The 18,141-nt window shown below is 37.2% G+C and overlaps 2 protein-coding genes across 11 annotated transcripts in view; one reads left to right on the forward strand and one right to left on the reverse strand.

Moving 5' to 3' along the window:
* The first annotated feature begins 439 nt into the window (after positions 1–439).
* USP1 (ubiquitin specific peptidase 1) lies at positions 440–9,976 on the forward strand. Of its 2 annotated transcripts, none has more exons than XM_039339060.1 (9): positions 440–587; positions 1,523–1,753; positions 2,712–2,835; positions 3,950–4,045; positions 4,735–4,895; positions 5,378–6,069; positions 6,609–6,773; positions 7,219–7,420; positions 8,887–9,976. In XM_039339060.1, the coding sequence occupies exons 2-9, from the start codon at positions 1,584–1,586 to the stop codon at positions 9,608–9,610; spliced, it is 2,334 nt and encodes a 777-aa protein (XP_039194994.1). In that variant the 5' UTR covers positions 440–587; positions 1,523–1,583; the 3' UTR covers positions 9,611–9,976. The 2 variants fall into 2 exon arrangements, with proteins under 2 accessions (XP_039194994.1, XP_039194995.1); XM_039339061.1 differs by lacking the exon at positions 440–587 and adding an exon at positions 642–661.
* A 1,779-nt stretch (positions 9,977–11,755) lies between these two features.
* DOCK7 (dedicator of cytokinesis 7) overlaps positions 11,756–18,141 on the reverse strand; it is a 150,206-nt gene continuing 143,820 nt past the window's right edge. For all 9 annotated transcript variants that reach the window (XM_039339068.1, XM_039339067.1, XM_039339066.1 and 6 more), the window contains 5 exons: positions 17,324–17,560; positions 15,882–16,025; positions 14,167–14,273; positions 13,406–13,573; positions 11,756–12,198 (listed from right to left, as the gene is read on the reverse strand). In XM_039339068.1, the coding sequence (XP_039195002.1) occupies positions 12,156–12,198; positions 13,406–13,573; positions 14,167–14,273; positions 15,882–16,025; positions 17,324–17,560 (699 nt within the window). In that variant the 3' untranslated portion in view covers positions 11,756–12,155. The remainder of the gene's footprint in view (positions 12,199–13,405; positions 13,574–14,166; positions 14,274–15,881; positions 16,026–17,323; positions 17,561–18,141) is intronic.

The following is an 18,141-nucleotide window of genomic DNA, read 5'->3' on the forward strand; positions in this document are numbered from 1 at the left end:
AACTCTATCCCTCCGCGGGGCCTCTCCCTTTCCTCAACCGTTAGATGGCCGCGTTTAAATGCGCCCCCCCCCCTCCAGTCCTAGCGACCCAATCGGGGCAAGGCCTGAGTGGAATTATTCACATCTCCTTACGTTCGCTTACACTTATCTACGTCGCTGGATTTGAGCCTTTCCAACCAGGCCTCTACAGCCGCACGCGCGCTTCACCTTAGGACCCTTTTAGTCCTTCTAGCCAGATGCCTGACTGAAGAGACCAGAAGGAGGGCTTTTTTACTGCCCTCCGTGCTCCGTTAGAAACGGAGATCATCCCTGAATAAGCGATGGAGGCCGTCCGCTCCCGTTTTTACCTCCTCCCGCTTTGGAAGGGTGAGGAAGTGTTATTTTTAAACAGGCATTCACGACGGCGGGGCCGAGGCCCCCGGCGCGACAAACGCGAGCGAAAAAGGGGTCCTGGAAGAGAGTCAAAACGCGCCAAGTTTCTCGGTGCGGAGGCGGCCGAGTTTGGACTAATCCAATATTGGTGTTCTCCGTCTCCCCCTCCCCCACGTTTAGCCTTTGGGAGCGCGCAGAACGGCAAGATGTAGCGGGTGAGGAAATGCGGCCGCGGCCCGATCACCGAGCGAGGCGCGGGAGTTAGCGCCGCCGGCCGGGCAGAAACCCGGTGACTTTTTAGCCTGGGGCTATCCTTGAGGACTAGTAACTTAAGCTCGTCGTCCACCCTCCCTCTCCCCGGTTGAGCTGCGTCTGCTTTAAATAGCCCTGAAGCGTTGAGAAGAAAAAAAAAAACTCCGCTTTCCGAGGACGTTCCGACTAGGCTGAGGAGAGGTGGCTCTTTCCAACGCTTCTCCCGCCAATTGAGGAGAGCGGCGGGGTGGCCATCGTTGGAAAGGGTGCGGTGGGGATACGCTAGCCGGGGTAGTCGTGGGAAAGACGGAGGGTTGACTTTCGGCTTTGCGCCCTGTTCGGATGGAAGCAAGTGTCAGGCGTGGTCGTGGCGGGAACGGGTAGAGTCCGGCTGCTGAGGCTAACGGCGGTCTTGAGGCGGTGGGGGCGGAAGAATTGCCCACTTGGTGGGTTGGAAGCAACTGCACCGAGGCGAAACTCGAGTCAAAGCGCTGCTTGAGCTGATTTTAAAAAAAGTATACAGCCTGTGTTTCTCAAGATTAGCGACTATAAAATGTGAGGATTCAGCTCCCAGAATGCCCCAGCCAGCAGTGGTCTCAGAGGCTTCTGGACACTTTTAGGAACAACTTTAAATTAAATTTGCAGGAAGCCTCTAAAAGGCATCCTTGAAAGTAACTGGCTTGCTATCTTTCCTGCAGAAGTATCTTTCACAAAGTCAAAGCCATCTGACCTGTGACGCCTTGATAAAAGTGGCGTCTACTATAACCAGCCCCCTCTTCGTTGGGCCCGGATGTCTTTTCGAGTAATATGCGGGGCGGGGGCGGGCGAGACACACAACACCGGGGAGACACACAACACCACTTAATAAAACACAAACGTCTTTTGTGTGCATCAACAGGAGTAACTGCGGATTACAGTTCTCTTTCATGCTTTCCTCCACGTTTGGCTGAGGGGGGAAAATGCCTGGCGTGTTGCCCAGTGACAGTCACGGACTTTCAAGAGATACGCCAGCAGCAAAAAGCAGGCTGTCATTGAAGTTTTTCCAGAAAAGAGAAACAAAAAGAGCACTAGATTTTGTAGAATCAGCGGAAAATGAACAAAAGGCTTCAGCATATGAGTCTTCTGAAATGTAAGCTTTTCAGTTTGTAACAGAGTGAAAAGTTGGAAAACATTTTTTTAAAGTAATTATGTGTACTCAGTTGCATACTTAATCACAATAAAAGATATACAATTGAGGATTTTAAGCATACAAATGTAGGCTTTTCCTGTTCTGGTCCAGTGTCTTGGTCAGGGGCAATCAATTTATGGCACCGTGCAAGAAGGGGTTGGGGCAGGACAGTGTGGCATTTATGAAAAATATGTTAGTTATGCTAAGCTGGTATTATTGGCTATATTGAAAGATATTTGCTTCTTTAATATTTTCCTTACAGCAGGATAGATAATTTGTGGCCCCAGTGCTGCCTTTTTATGGCTTCCAGAGGCCCTCTTCTGCCTTCAGTTGCTATAAACATAAGACAGTTTCCTGGTGTTTTGAAGTGAGAAGTATTAAAAAACCAGTGGAAGCCCTAAAATATGCTCAGCATGTTAAAAAGAAAATTCCATTCATATCTTTAAATTTTTACTTCATCCAGTTTTCATCATCATTCATTCACTGTACCCCTTGATCACCTAACAAATATTAAGTTCAGCCCTGGGCTTCAAGTAGATTACCCATCTAATTTATGCAAATAAGCTTATTGTTTTAGATCTTTGTTATCAGTTTAGATATAAAAATGCCTTCAGAAACTAGTTTGCAGCGTGTTAAAAAGTAGTGTGCTATAATGTTAAACAATACCTTTTGAGTTGATTTTGTAAATATTAAAAGTGTAAAATTTTAAAAATATGTTAACTGCTGTACTGTAACTGTACCCTGAATACATAATTGTTTAGAATCTAAATTTATGTAAGTGTTGTAAACTTACATGTACTTATTTGGGAAGTTCGTTAAAGTCTGTGTCTTCTGGAAAGTTATATATAGGATAGTATTATTAAAATGCATGCTATATTTTTCATCTGTATTTTGAAATTGGTCTTTTTTATATTACTAGAGATCAAATAGTTCCTGCAGCACAACCTCTTTCACCAGCCTGTTGTGATAAAAAAGACAACATGCTACCTTTTGTGGGATTGAACAATCTTGGAAACACTTGTTATCTTAACAGCATACTTCAGGTAAATTTTTAATATGGTTTTAAAAATATAATGTTTTTGGTTTTCTATCTAATCTTATTGGATGAAGCAGGTTATTTTTAAAAAGCACATATGTTTTGTAATGTTAATTTCATGTCCTATTTTAGGGATATTTAGCTGTTTCAAAGTTTAATGTTTTTCAAGTGTTTTATCCCTTACAAGTAGAAATGTGCTATTGATTAAAACAATTATAATGCAATCTGAATATTTTCCATGCTGATCACACATTATTTGCATATAAATACTTTCTGGAATGTTCTCATTCAAACTTTTGTTATAACCACATTATTACTGTTCTTTTCCTTTTGTCGAAAGTACTCATTCACTTTTTAATATCTCACTCCATCCTTTAGCTTAGATGTCTGACCTATAAATACCAAACTCACATTTGGCCTTGTTAGGTTTGATTATCTTATCTGTTTCACAGAAGAAGAACTAGACATCTTTGATAATAAGTTCGCAACCCCTTTTCCCCAATGTAAATGTGAATAGGCCAAAACCCTCATAAACATTAAAGCAACATATAAGCACAATTTTAAAGAAAACTGTAAAGATTACTCAGTAAAATTACCATACTAAAAACAAGTAAAGCATACTCAGTTTAAGAAACCCCTAAATAAATATCAAACAAAAAAGCATACCTCTCCTGCCAAATATGCAGACATAGGCATATCCTCAGATTTGAAGTCAAAACCCCATCACTCCAAAACACGGAGAAAGCATTTTCTGCTTCTTGGTCGGTTATGACTTTTCTGTACTTGCATGAAAAGGATGGAATCTCTTGCTATACAAATAATTTTATATGTACTACCTTGTCTCTTTTTTAAAGTAGCTGATCACACATCTTTCTTCAGTGTTACAATAAACAAGTAACATAATGAAGGTATGTCATCAGAGACCTATATATGCAAAAGTTTACACCTTTGATATATTAGCTAAAAAGTAGCAGGTAGTTCAGGGTCATTTGGTAATTGTGAGTTTAAATATAATTTCTGGTCCAAGTAAAATGTTTGATTAACTAAAGCATGTATATTATATTTGAAAGTTTTCCACATATAATGTATTCTTAATTTTTTATTTTCTATTTTAATTTTAGGTGCTCTATTTTTGTCCTGGCTTTAAAACAGGAGTGAAACAATTGTTTAATATAATTTCAAAAAGGAAGGAAAGTTTAAAGGATGAAATAGATAAGGTGAGATTTACTGTCCACTATTAGATATATCATAAGCTACCTTTAGAGAATTCAGAATGATGTGGTAACAGTTTTGGTTTTTTAGAAGGAATTTATAAGGTACTTACAAACACAGTTATATTATCAGGATAATTCATCACATATCCTGATGCAATCATATGCAGGTTCTTGATGGCTCACCTCATGAGAAAACAATGCATAATCATAAAAATTAATTGAAAAACAGAAAACCATACATAGAGGATAACGTCTGGCATCAGTCCCCAAATGAAAAATTATTTTCAGAAGCTTCTGGAAGGCAGAATGCATATTTTTGCAGGAAACCATTCCAGAGGCTTAGTCTGATACATGGTGACTCCCCTCTCATTCAGAAAATGATGGAGAGCCAGTTGCTTCTCCTGGCAGGATCAAAGTGGCTGGGCTGACTCTAGATACAGGCCTGCCCTGCTTATATAAACACGCATGTAACAATTGAAAGGCCTATAATATTTACTCCACTTTTTAAATATCTCCCCTCTTGTCAGATTCATTATTAAATCTTCCGTACTTTGCGCAATAAAATTTGGTTGCATGAATTTATAGTAACAAAAGACATGCATGTCAATGATACAAAAAAGACCATATTTTCATATAACAAATAATAGGGAAAAATATAAATTAGTAAAGCAAACAATTTTCTGTCTTTATAGGAAACTACTAAAGAACATTCTTTTGGAAGTTATGAATTGGTATGCAGCTTACACACTTTGATTGTTTCAGTTGAACAGCTTCAGGCAAGCTTTCTTTTAAATCCAGATAAATATACAGATGAACTTGCTACTCAACCAAGAAGACTGCTAAATACACTTAGGTAGTAATGATGTTTTTACAATGTTTCCAAATATAAGAAACTGCCTATTTTTAAATACTACAATAACATTCTGTAAGCAGTACTGTATTATTTGTATTAAGGACATATAGTCTTACTTATACTGAGAGTATAGAAAATTTCTGGCAAATTATTAGTACTTTTAATTAATGTAGCTCAATAATTACCAGTTTAGAGTTTGCTCCTTGTGTGATCTCAATGGTATAAATCTTTAATGATTAAAATTAACAGTAATTTTGATCTAGGCAGGCTTTTTATAAATGAATGCACATATAATCATTCTAAATGAAACTGCTTAGTTTGAACTATGTTCTCTATAATAGTTAAATTGCAGTTCTTGTATACCTTGGAAAATGGTTACTAAGGTTGCTTAGGCTCATATATTTCCTTGTACAGGTTTTATAAATACTATTAGATATAAGTTAACTGAGTGTATATATTCTTTATTTCTTATGTACTTATAGAGAGCTAAATCCCATGTATGAAGGATATTTGCAGCATGATGCTCAAGAAGTATTACAGTGTATATTAGGACATATTCAAGGAACTTGCCAGCTCTTAAAGGAGGAACTACGACGGAAATCACTGGAGGAGCCTGCAATTCAACTGAAAAAAAAATCTAATTTGGATGCCAATGGCATTAGCTTTGGGGAAGATGATACTATGCTCCAGAGCCAAACTATAAAGAATTATGAAACCAAAACAAAAGAAAATGCAAAGAGGAAAAATGTTATGGAAGGTGGTAATGAAAAGAAAAAATCAAAAGTCTTCAAAGAGAAAAACGGAGTAGAAGAAAATTTGAGACAGACTCGATCGAAAAGAAAAGCTTTGGAAGAAAAAGTAGAAAATCAAACTGAAGATACCATTAAACAGTCTGTTGAAAATGAAAATACAAAACCAATACATAAAAAATCAAGACTTAGATTAAATTGGTTAAAATCTTCAAATGACCAGCCTAGCATTTTATCTAAATTTTGTAGTCTGGGAAAACTGAAAACAAATTTGGTGTCCAAAGATCAAGTTAAAGACATTAACAACTGTGAACTTACAGACAGTTCCCTCAAGTATGAAAACGATAGCAAATCAAACAGAGAATGTTGTGATTCTTCATCTATGAAAATTACAGTTGGAGAAAGAACTGAATGCTTCAGTCAAGGTTAGCCTATGCCCATGACATGGGAGAGTGGGAATTTTACCAGCTTTGATGCTTTAGTGATTTGATCATCCTTCTGTGCCATCAAATTTAATAGTAAAAGTTTATAAACCAATTATTAGCTGTAAGAGAAGGCAAAGTAAACCATGCATCTAGTTTTCTTGCCTCTGCACGTGTTTACCTCCAAGTGAAATGCAATTTTCCTATTGAGTATCTCAAACAAGCATACACATTCTATGCTTGTATGCTCCGTCCCTATAAACAGAAATTTGTAATATTATTAGCATATTTGTGTTCCAGTGTCACACCTGAAATACATTGTTTAAATAAAAAGTTTGTTATGGAGTAGAATAAGATGGTCATGTACATAAGAAGTCTTCCAACTATTCTGCTTCAATCATTCTCTTTTTTACTACAGTTATTCAAATTCATTCATAAAATATCTAGGATTTTTTTAAAAAAATATTTCATAAACAAAATCCGTTCAGAGAAAATATTTCACTTAATCTGTTTTTTTTTTTTTTTTTTTTTTTTGGGTACAGAATTTGCTATCTTCAATTTAGTGGAGAGACTCTTCCAAGGTCAATTGGTCTTACGAACCCGATGTTTAGAGTGTGAGTGCTTTACTGAGAGAAGAGAAGATTTTCAAGATATCAGTGTACCCGTTCAAAAAGATGAGCTCTTAAAAGTAGAGGAAAATTCTGAAAGTAAGTAGAACCTCCAAAGTAACAGATTCATGATTTATACTAGAACCTTATTGGATAGCAGGTGTTGCTAGAGAGTACTCGGGATACTATGCGTTAAACCTTTAAAGGGTATGTTGATTACTTTAAATTTCCCTTAGTAAATACTGCTTTATCATTTAGTTACAAAGCTGGAATGAAACTTGTGGATTCCTACTCCATTTTAGGCATATTGAGTTGATTTTAAATTAGCTTCGCCAATATCAATAACCTGAGGACAGAAACTTGACCTCGAAATTCTGAGATAAGACCAACATATAAAAACCAATGTTCTTAACGTTGTAACTCCTTACCTTGTGTTCTTACAAGTAATTTGTTTTTCGAATTTTTACTACTGCTATAATTAACAGCAATTTGTACTTTCAGAACAACTGTATTAAATATTGTTGAATTAATGTTATCTCTTTAGTTTCCCCAGAGCCCAAAACGGATGTAAAGACTTTGAAATGGGCAATTTCACAGTTTGCTTCCATAGAGAGGATTGTGGGAGAAGATAAATACTTTTGTGAAAATTGTCTCCATTACACAGAAGCGGAACGCAGTCTTTTGTTTGATAAAATGCCTGAAGTTGTAACAATCCACCTGAAGTGCTTTGCTGCAAGTGGCTTAGAGTGAGTATTGGATATAAATAGTATGAAAAAATTACTGGAAGCCAATTAAAATTTAGACTAATGATAAAATGAGAACAGTTTACTATCAAACATTATTCAGATGTTAATTAGCATTTATGTTTAATAGATACTGAATGAAAAATAGGATTTCATAAATTATTCTATGGAGGGATAAATTTTAAGATTTTATTCTATATGTAAGCTCTGTTCTCTAATTTTTATTTTTAAGAACATTCTGGATATAAGTACAACTTTGTTTGACAGTATGATTTAAACCAGTGGTTCTCAACCTTTCTAATGCCGCGACCGGGTGCCAGGGGCATGGCCAAAGAAAAGGGGGAAAAAATGGCAGACAGCCTTGTTTGGCGACCCCCGTGAAATGGTTGTTCGACCCCAAATGGGGTCCCGACCCACAGGTTGAGAACCACTGATTTAAACAGAATTTGGTACAACCAATTGACTAATTTTCTTTATCTCTACACTATTCTTTCTACTACTCATTAACCATCATGGCTTAGCAGAAAAGTGCTAGCTAAAGTGGTGCACCACCCAGAGTCATGATGTAAGATGGGTAGCCGTATAAATGGAATCAATAAATACTACAACCTGAATGAGTATGCTTCCAGCAGAACTTTCATTCCAGGTTTTTTTTTTAAAAAAAAAAAAAAAGCCATTTGCTCCCAGTGGTCATATAATGTTTGAAAGGTTTACCTGTAAATCTGTATTTGATTATGTTCTTTATTCAGTGGGAAATCTCTGTGAACATGGATAATCCACATGCTCGTATAATTTTCCCGAAATTATGTAATTAGACATCTAAAATTATTTATTTGGCTGATATAAATAGATCATAGTGGTGAAAAATATTTGTCCATTCATAAATGTATAGTCTAGTGTATATACTTTCAGCAGTATGCTGGAAAAAATAAGTAGAATTTAAAGATTAATTTAGTACTTACTTGAATATATGTAGTATCTGAAATGTGTAATTTGAAATATGGCTGATTAAATAAGATTTTTACCTTGGAGTGCTTATTCTGAATGCTTGAAAGATCTGTGTGGCTGCAAGACTGCTCTTTAGTACTGTTCGTATCTGGTGAAAAACACAAATCCATAACGCAATGCCATTCTTTTGTAAAGGTGATACCCAGTATAGTGGACTTTTTAAGATCTAGTCAAAAATGGCTTTCATTGTAGCATACAAAGTTAAAGCAATTAAACCAAGAAGCTATTTAACCATGGACTGATTATTTTAGAAATCTCAAAAATAAGCAACAGTGAGCCTATCTCTTGCAAAAAAAAAAAAAAAAAAAAATCTTGCCATCTTTTTGGCTGATGATTATAAAGAAAAGTCAGAAAATATAGTATGTTAATTTTTAAAAATAATCAAAATACTTATTTACATCTTGAAAATGATTTTAATGGAAAGCAGTGTTCTTAACTTTACATGTTATCTTCTACAAAAGGTTTGATTCTTATGGTGGACTCTCCAAAATAAATACACCTTTACAGACACCTCTCAAGCTGTCCTTGGATGACTGGAGCATAAACCCAGCTAATGAAATCTATGGATTATTTGCCATAGTGATGCACAGTGGAATTACTATTAGCAGCGGCCACTACACAGCCTCAGTGAAACTCACAGATCTTGACAGCTTGCAAACAGACAGTGATAATTTCAGCAGTGATGTCCTTTGTAAATTTTGCCCAGAGCCATTAAATGAACAAGAGGCCAAAGCTGTCACTGAGGACTATGATGATGGTGAGGTCTCTTTTACAGTTGGAGAAAGCACTCAACCTAGCAAAGGACTGAACAAAAAGAACATGGAAGCTGTGGGTCTTTTGGGCGGACAGAAAAGCAAGTCCAGCTGTGATTTGCCAAATAACAAAGTAGCCCATTCTGAGAAAATTGCTCATGTGATGGGTGAAGCAAGAAATGCTGAATGGAACTGTCCTAAAGCAATCATGACATTTGAAGAGTGCGAACAAACTGGCACTACGTCCACTGGACTAGAAAATGAAGCAGCGCATGTAATGAATTCCCTAAAACAGTATGAAGGCAAGTGGCTGCTTTTTGACGATTCAGAAGTTAAACTTATAGAGGAAAGAGATTTTCTTAACTTGTTGTCTCCAGTTTCATCATCTACATCTACTCCTTATCTGCTATTTTATAAGAAAATTGTAGAGTGAGATTGTATTTTGATAGGCAAAGGGTAGCTTTTGAAAAACATTCAGTGACAATTTTGTAGATACATGTTAAAATTATTTTCATTCTATAAAAAGGGGCAGATGTGTTTTTTTTAAAGGCAATAATTCAATTTGTAGATGTTATACAAATTGCTTTAGAATACAAGTCTGTATATATTCTGTTGAATAATGTCTTAAGAGCAAGCACCATATACAGCAGTGATTCCAGCTTCATCGCACTACTTGTACAGTAAATATATTATTTTTAAAAAATAAAGTTGCATGTATTCACACTCTTGCAAAAATTTGTAGCTGATGATAAAAGAAACATGATTTTTGTATAAAAAAGGAAACTGCATCTGTGTATGATTGGATACTTCATATTTTCCTCCTCTATCCCATGAACATTTTGTTCTAATTAAGGTTGAAAACAAGATGCTCATCTCTTTTTCGCTACAGCTAATTATGGATATTACAATGATATTGGTATCACTGGCTAAGTTCCATAACATTGGCTGTATTTCTGTATCAATGATTTTCAGTATTTATTTGATCATAGTTAATGTTTAGGGATGGCATGCTTCAAATTGATTTTATTATTTAATACTCTCCCCACAGCTGTTTTGAAAGGGAAATATAGGAAACCTGATATTGCCCCTTTGATTTAAGTGCTATAGAAACCACAGCCTAGCTCCTTTTGTATTGTCAATTTTATAAGGACATTTCACTGATTACCTAAACCAGGGGTTGGCAATCTTGACTCTTTTATGACTCGTGGACTTCAACTCCCAGAATTCCTGAGCCAGCATAGCTGGCTCAGGAATTCTGGGAGTTGAAGTCCACGAGTCATAAGAGCCAAGGTTGCCTACCCCTGACCTAAACAATAAAGATAAATTTTGCTACATTGTATGTAAGCTTCGCCCACAAATGGCACTATACTTCTGTGCTGGAAGCACTGAGGTGAAAGGATCAGCTAGTCCCCCTTAATGAGCCCATTGAAGCGATACCTGTTTATTTACTCAAGTTCACATGCTTTCAGACTCCTAGATTAGCAGGGCCTGGAGTGAATGACAGGAGCTCACCCTGTAACACAGCAGCACTTGGGCTTCGAAATTGTCAACCCCGCGTTATAACTGCCTATTTGCCCACAAACGGTTGCCAACAGTTATTAATTTTAGGGGACAATTTTTATTGTTTTATAGAATGATTTGTATCAATCAATGGCCAAAATAAAGGTCTTTGCATTCCGAACAGTTGGCAGAGACAAGCCCCAATAGGTGAAGCTGAGTTAAAAGTTGCCACACTGGTGATTTGGGTTTCTGAACCACTTTTTGAACTTGATGAGAATTTGTCACCAACATTCAGTGGTAGATAGTGTTGGCAGTAGAATCCTAACATTGCAAAGTTTGATGGAGGTAATTATATTTGCCTTTTTGTTCTTTTCCAACCTAACAGAAAGTAGGAGGCAAGTGATCTAAAAGAGAGTTAAAAATGGCCATGAGTACCATAACGCCATAATCAAACAAAATGGTAGCAAATTTGGTGCTAAGGAAATACACTGGCGAAAGAAAACTTAAACTAGATCAGGCCAGAAATTGCAAAGACAAACATTCCTGATAATTTTCTCCCTGTGTCCATATGGCAGAGGCACTTGGGAAGTAGCCAAGAAAGTTGCCCAATCATTAACAAATAAAAGTTGATAATAACTTTACAGTGAAGAAAAATAAATTAGCTAGAATGTGAACATTCAGATGTGTTAATAAAATAGTGGATATGGTATGACAGTATATGATTAACTTTTAAATCTCACTCTAGTTGACTTCATCCTTTCAATCCAGTGTTTGTTCTATTTAAAAAGAACCCTAGCATAAAACACTTTAGCAGAGATGGGGGGATGAGATGAATTTTTAAGTTATGTGTTACCTTTTAGTCAAACCTTGTTTTATTTACAGTGGCTTCAAACAGTATTAGAAAGTACAAATTTATACTAAAAACAAAAAGCTCCAAGCTACCCTAGTAATTTTAAGATGTAATAACCATGCATATATAAAGAGTAAATTTATAATAGAAAGCATTCCTTTCAGCAATACCTGTTCATATTTTTAAAAACTCTGTTTGCACATGGAGATGAATAAGAAAAGCATGAAATAAAGTGGAAACTTTCAAATATTTAATAGTACCATTAATATAAACAAACACTATATTAAAAATTGTTTGCTTTTTCAAATGCTATTATAAATTAAATATACAAACTAAAAAAAATCACATTACAGAATGCTATAAATAAATTTAATGAATTCAGAGTACCTTTGAATATTAAAAAAAGAAAAGTTTTAAAAATACTTTCATACTGTTGCAACAGATTTTACAAAAATGGATTTTTAAAACTACATTTTCCAGGAGAAAAGATTTGGCCACTTAATGCTCCCATGCAAGTCAAAAGAACATCTGTTAGCTGCCCAGAGCAAATTCCACAAATTTCCTGTTGTCGATAACACTGAACCTGCCTTTTCAGTACCTTAAAACTCTTAAGTCCCTTCTGGGGTGCTTATATGTCCATTTTTCGAAGGCTCATTCTGCTGAAGGAATCTCTGGAGAGTGGGAAAAAAACGTGAAATGAGCTACTACAACTTAAAACCACAGAATGTAAGTTTTATTTCTTGCCAATTGAATAACAACAATCTGTTGCAGAAAGTGTTTCTTCTATAGAACATTTGCCTCCAAGTAGCCCCTTGGTTAAGGATCAAATGTTCAACAATATTTAAAAGTTACGATAGCACTGAACAAGTCTTTAAAAGTTCCAACTGTCTCACCACCTCTGAGGTCACATTACCACAATCTGGGTCTTTGCAACTGGCTCACACTTAATGACTGTTGCAGTGTCCCACAGTCATGTGATTGCCGTTTGCAACCTTTCCTGCCAACTTCCCGCAAGCAAAGACAATGGAAGAGTTGACAGAGAAGATCGCAAGTTGCTCGGTGAAGTCTTTCTCACCCTTGCATCCTACCCTAGCTGCTCTGCGCTCATGCTGCATCTCCCTAGCCACTCTGGCACCCTTCCAAGCGTACCCTTCCCAAGTGCATGCTGCACACTCCCATGCTCCCTCTCCCACCTGGCACAAGCAACTTCTCTGTCTGCTGGTATATTTGTGAGCCACCTTGCAACTTCCTGCTAACTTTCTCACTAAACTGGATTGTTGGAAGTCAGCAGCGAAGTTGTGAGAAGGTCCTCTGTCAATTTGTGGAGTCTCTTTACCCAGAATAGATGGAAAAAGACAGCCGGGCTTTGAGCCAGTCAATATGTAATACAAGGAGTCCTAGATTTAACACTCATTTGTTTAGTGACTGTTCAAAGTCACCACGGCACTGAATATAGTGACTTCACAACCGTTCCTCGCACTTATGAATGACACAGCATCCTCATAGTCATGTGATCAAAGTTTGGGCGCTTGGCAACTGGCATATATTTATGACAATTGCAGGGTCCTGGGGTCATATGATCACCTTTTGTGACTTTCCCAGCAGGCTTCCAACTAGCAAAACTTAACAATCACATGGTTCACTTAACAACTGCAGTGACTCACTTAACAACTATGGCCAAAAGGTGGTAAAATAGAGTGTGACTCGGTTAACCACTGTCTTGCTTAGCAATGGAAACTGTGGTCGTAAGTCAAGGGCCACCTCTATGGAAAATGGCACCATCTTACCCAATAGGTTACGTAAAGTATAGTTATGGTGGATTTTTTTTTTCATTCAGAGGCCTTTGGGGAAAAATGAGAAATGTTGTATTAGAATGACCTGTGACAAGCAGCAGGTAGAACAGCCTTGTATAATTGGGGTATTTTTCTATTTATCAAGGGCTGAAGGGCTTCTTTGAGACGATGATAATTTCTTTCAAGTTCTCGCTGATACTCTTTTTGGTCTGCACCAATCAAGCTTTTGTTTTTGCGTAGTGCGTCCTCACATCTAGAACACAATACAAAGTATTTTCAGTGAGCAACTGATCATAAACATATTAGATGATAATTAAACATTTTGTCAATTTATCTTTGTTCATCCTTAAGTTCCTATATAATGCGAACTACGCCTACTTGAAAGTCCCTTTCACATAAAATCAATGCAGCTTGATTTTTTGGGGTAGTCGTGCTGTACTGCTGAAGCTGGTTTTTCAGCACTATAGTTTCTCTGTATTTTGGCATACTTGCTACCAAGTAATTGTGGACATTTTCTTTTTTCTAATATGGGGAGCTTTTTGAAAAAAATAAAACCAATTTACTGTCTATGCTAAATGTCTGGCCTCTAGAACATTTTACAAATGTAAATAGGAAGCATTGTCTCAAATATAAAGATGACTGCTTTTTCATTAAAAAAAAGTAACATTTCAGTAATTTCTCAAAACTGTATTGGATTGTATTAAGAAAGTATCTCCTATCCATTAGACTGAAAAGTGGAAAGGGACTCAAATAACACAAGAGACATAGAAATGAGCACCCAAAAGATTTGTTTTTGCTAACCGAAGGGAAAAAAAGTACAGATCTTTATAACAAATGACACAATACCTTTTTGTAAAGTCTTTGAAACAAAGCCGAAGTTTATTATGGTGGCGGAAGAGTTTAGGATCATTGGGTATTTCAGATAAAAATACTTGTGCAACCTCCAGCGGACCCTTAGTGGAAAAAAAGGACAAAATAATTTTATGGACACGAAATATTTAATAAAATGTAAGATTTCTTTAACCTTATACATCAAAAGCCCTTAGACCAGTGTTTCCCAAACTTGACAATTTTAAGGCATGAGGACTTCAACTCCCAGAATTCCACAGCCAGCAACGCTGGCTGTGGAATTCTGGGAGTTGAAGTCCACATGCCTTAAAATTGTCAAGTTTGGGAAACACTGCCTTAGACAGACAACACAAAAACCACATCACATCAAGGAGTAAATTGCCTTTAATATATTGAAAAAGATAAAATTTGGGGGCTAATTTGAGGTGTTTGTATTTAGAATTATGCTAGTTCAGTTGTATGAGGCTAAGCAAGTAAACTGCAGGGGTTCTCAACCTTGGCAACTTTAAGACTTGTGGACTTCAACTCTTAGAATTCCTCAGCCAGCTTTGCTTTGCTTTGCTGGCTGAGGAATTCTGGGAGTTGAAGTCCACAAGTCTTAAAGTTGCCAAGGTTGAGAACCCCTGATACTAAAGCTATAACCTTGAGCTATCTACAACATTGCAAAAATCAATAAAACCAGACTATAAAACCAGGAAACCAATTCATAAATGCATTTCTTAGTTATTATAACTGGCACTATAACTCTCATTACAGCAGGGATGGGCAACTCTGACTCCTTTATAACCTCCCAGAATTCCTCAGCCCACAACGTTGACTTCATCTTTCGGTTGATCTGGGTATGTTGCCCAACTCTCAAAGATTCTGGGCAGGTCACAACAATCAAATTATAATAAAACATTTAAAAATTAAAAAATGGCAAGCACAATGAAATGAGGGGGTCTCATTCTCCCTTGCCTGGGCAAAGGACCAGGTTTTCCTAGCTCTTGTGAACAACAGCAGAGTGGGGCCTATCTGGATCTGGATGATTGTGGCTCTTTAGGGAGGAACGGAGTTGAAATTTTACCTCCCCCTTTGCCAATCAAAATAATTGTGCCTTTTTGTTTCTTATCAATTCAGGTGCCAGTACGTAAGTCATCCTATGATAGAAAATTATCCATTCTTTTCACTTCCATGTATGCTAACAGGAAGAAATCTGATACAGGTAGTCCTCAACTTACAACAGTCCATTTAGTGAGTGTTCAAAGTTACAATGGCACTGGAAAAAGTGACTTACGACCGTTTTTCACACTTAACAACCGTTGCAGCATCTCCACGGTCACATAATTAAAATTCAGATGCTTGACAACTTTATGACAGTTGCAGTGTCCTGGGGTCATGTGATCACCTTTGGCGACCTTGTGACAAGCAAAATCAATGGGGAAGCCAGATTAGCTTAACAACCGTGTGACTAACTCAACAATTACAGTGATTCACTTTACAAATGTGGCAAGAAAAGTCATAAAATGGGGCAAAACTCACTGAACAAATGTTTCACTTAGCAACATAAATCTGGGGCTCAATTGTGGTCGTAACCCGAGGACTACCTATACTACATGCCTTTTAAAGTCCTCCGTGTTGCCATCGAAATAAAGACTTGTATTTAACAGCATACTCTTAACTTTTAAATACCCAAATAAATCCTTGTGCTTTATGATACTCCATATTCTTACCTGATTAACAGTGGTGCCTACTGAGCCCTGAAGCACCATCTGGAGCATCTTTGGGTCTGCTGGATCTTGATGGGTTGCAAAAGCCAATTCTTGGGTTTTTTTCTGCATGTCCTCAATGGCAACTTCAATTGGTGTCAAAATTATCTAACAAAATAAAGACCCAGGGATATGCAAAAAGCATTAAGAAAATTTACAAATGTTTTATTTTCTAAATAAGGGAAGAAAACATTTGGATTTTCTCCCTCCGTTGCCCAGTGCAAAGTAATACTAAAAAATTAGAGCAGAAGGATACCAGCCAGTTGTACTTAAACAGGTGGCCACTGCTACCAAATGCCCCAGGAGCCCATCTAACGTTTCAACTAATTTTCTAATGCCCTATATTAGCTTTCTGCAGTAGAAAGCCTGAATAATCTGAAAAATATTCTGTAAAAAAAAGTTTACTGGGCAATTTACTGGGTAATGGACCGTAATTACTGATTGATGATGCCAAGATTCACACACTATGGTCAATTGTGGTTTATTTTAACCACAGTTTGCAGAATACTCCATAGTTATCTGGGTTCAAGCACAAAAGCTAAAGATAAGAGCCATGGTGGTGCAGTGGTTGGAATGCAGTACTGCAGACTCTGCTGACTGCCAGCAGTTTAATCTTGACCGCTCAAGATTGACTCAGCCTTCCATCCTTCCAAGGTTGGTAAAATTAAGACTCGTCAGAGAGAGGGATATAAAGCTGTAAAGCATTATGAGGTAGTATATAAGTCTCATTGCTATTGCTAAGAGCTATTGCTAAAGCACACAGTGTATGGGTTCACCTATAGTACAAAGCCAAAACCAAACATAAACATTATTTAGTGTGATATGTGGATCTAATTAGTTCACAACTTAGGGATGATGATAATACTAATAAAGCAGAAAAGATTTTATTTGTGAAACATGGCTACAAAGTCAACACATGAATTGGTAATTTGAGATGCATACTTTGATTTGTAAGGATTTTTTTTTAATTCCGAGAACTACAAAGCAAAATGGCAACTTTTAATTATGTTTTTTTTTAAGAAATGAAATGGGACTATGGGCCATTAATTTAAGACTCAGACAGATACGTTGCATTCTTTCACTTCACTCTTTCTTCTACTTTATCTCCTTCACCATACTTTAAATTATAAGCTTCTATAAATTCAGGGTGCTTGTTTATTCAACAGTCACATAAATCTGTATTAATAATAGCAGCAGAATTTTGTGACGAACAAAGGATAAGCTCTTTTCTCAAAGACTCGTGAAGATACCACCAAATTAAAAATAACTTGAACGTTTTTAAGTGTTGCAAATTAAAACTGAGTTGTCTGAAAATACTGCACTAAACACATTGTCCATCATTTCCTTCATCACCCAGTCCTTTCATCTCTTTTAAAGGCAGAGTATAATGGAAGTACAAGGCTTACTTCTTCCTTGTGAATGACATTTATCCTTGTCTTAATGTAAGGAAAAGCATGTGATGTGGTCAGGATAGTCTTCCTTTTGAACTGTTCGTGCAACTCCCCGTGAGCTCTGCCATCCAATGTGAACGGGGTACAATACATGAATCGCCGCAAATTGTAGTTTTTGTCAAAATACGTTATCCTGTCCTTCATTTCGTAAGTATCAAAATAGGGCTCAACATAAGTGATTTGTATATAAGCCTGAGGAAGGAAAACAGATTAACAGCAATAAAATGTTAGAACATAATCGATCATAGAAATGAGTGGTTCTATTAATGCTGGAGGAAGTCCTTTTCCACATGGCAGGTTCTGAAACTAGCAGTTCACAGTTGTTTTTAAAGGATGGCGAACCTATGGCATGCGTGCCAGAGGCGGCATTCAGAGCCCTGTCTGTGGGCACGTGCGCTGTTGCCCCAGCCCTGCCTCCCCCCATGGCTCCCTCCTCATCAGCAGCCCCATGGAGGACAGTCTTCCCTGTGCAGCCAAGGACATGGCAGCCGGGCAGCAGGAACAAGACTCTATCCTCATGCCCTGTTGTGCACAGATGATGCTCCGGGGCACGGGCGGAGGGCGTGGCCACCATGGCATTGCAGGGCTGCCTGGGCAATCTGCAGTGGCCCTGTGGGTGGGCGGGGGCAGGGCAGAGTGAGTGAAAATAAAGACTTGGTTTAAAACAAACAAAACAACCCCTTTCTAACGACGCCATATTTAATAAATTTTATTGTATTTTATATTTGTATGATTTGCTTGATGCCTGTGGGTAATAATAATAATAATAATAA

The sequence above is a fragment of the Crotalus tigris genome, unplaced genomic scaffold, assembly GCF_016545835.1.
Source record: "Crotalus tigris isolate CLP2741 ecotype Arizona unplaced genomic scaffold, ASM1654583v1 scf7180000017729.2337069, whole genome shotgun sequence".
NCBI classification, from domain to species: Eukaryota; Metazoa; Chordata; class Lepidosauria; order Squamata; family Viperidae; genus Crotalus; species Crotalus tigris.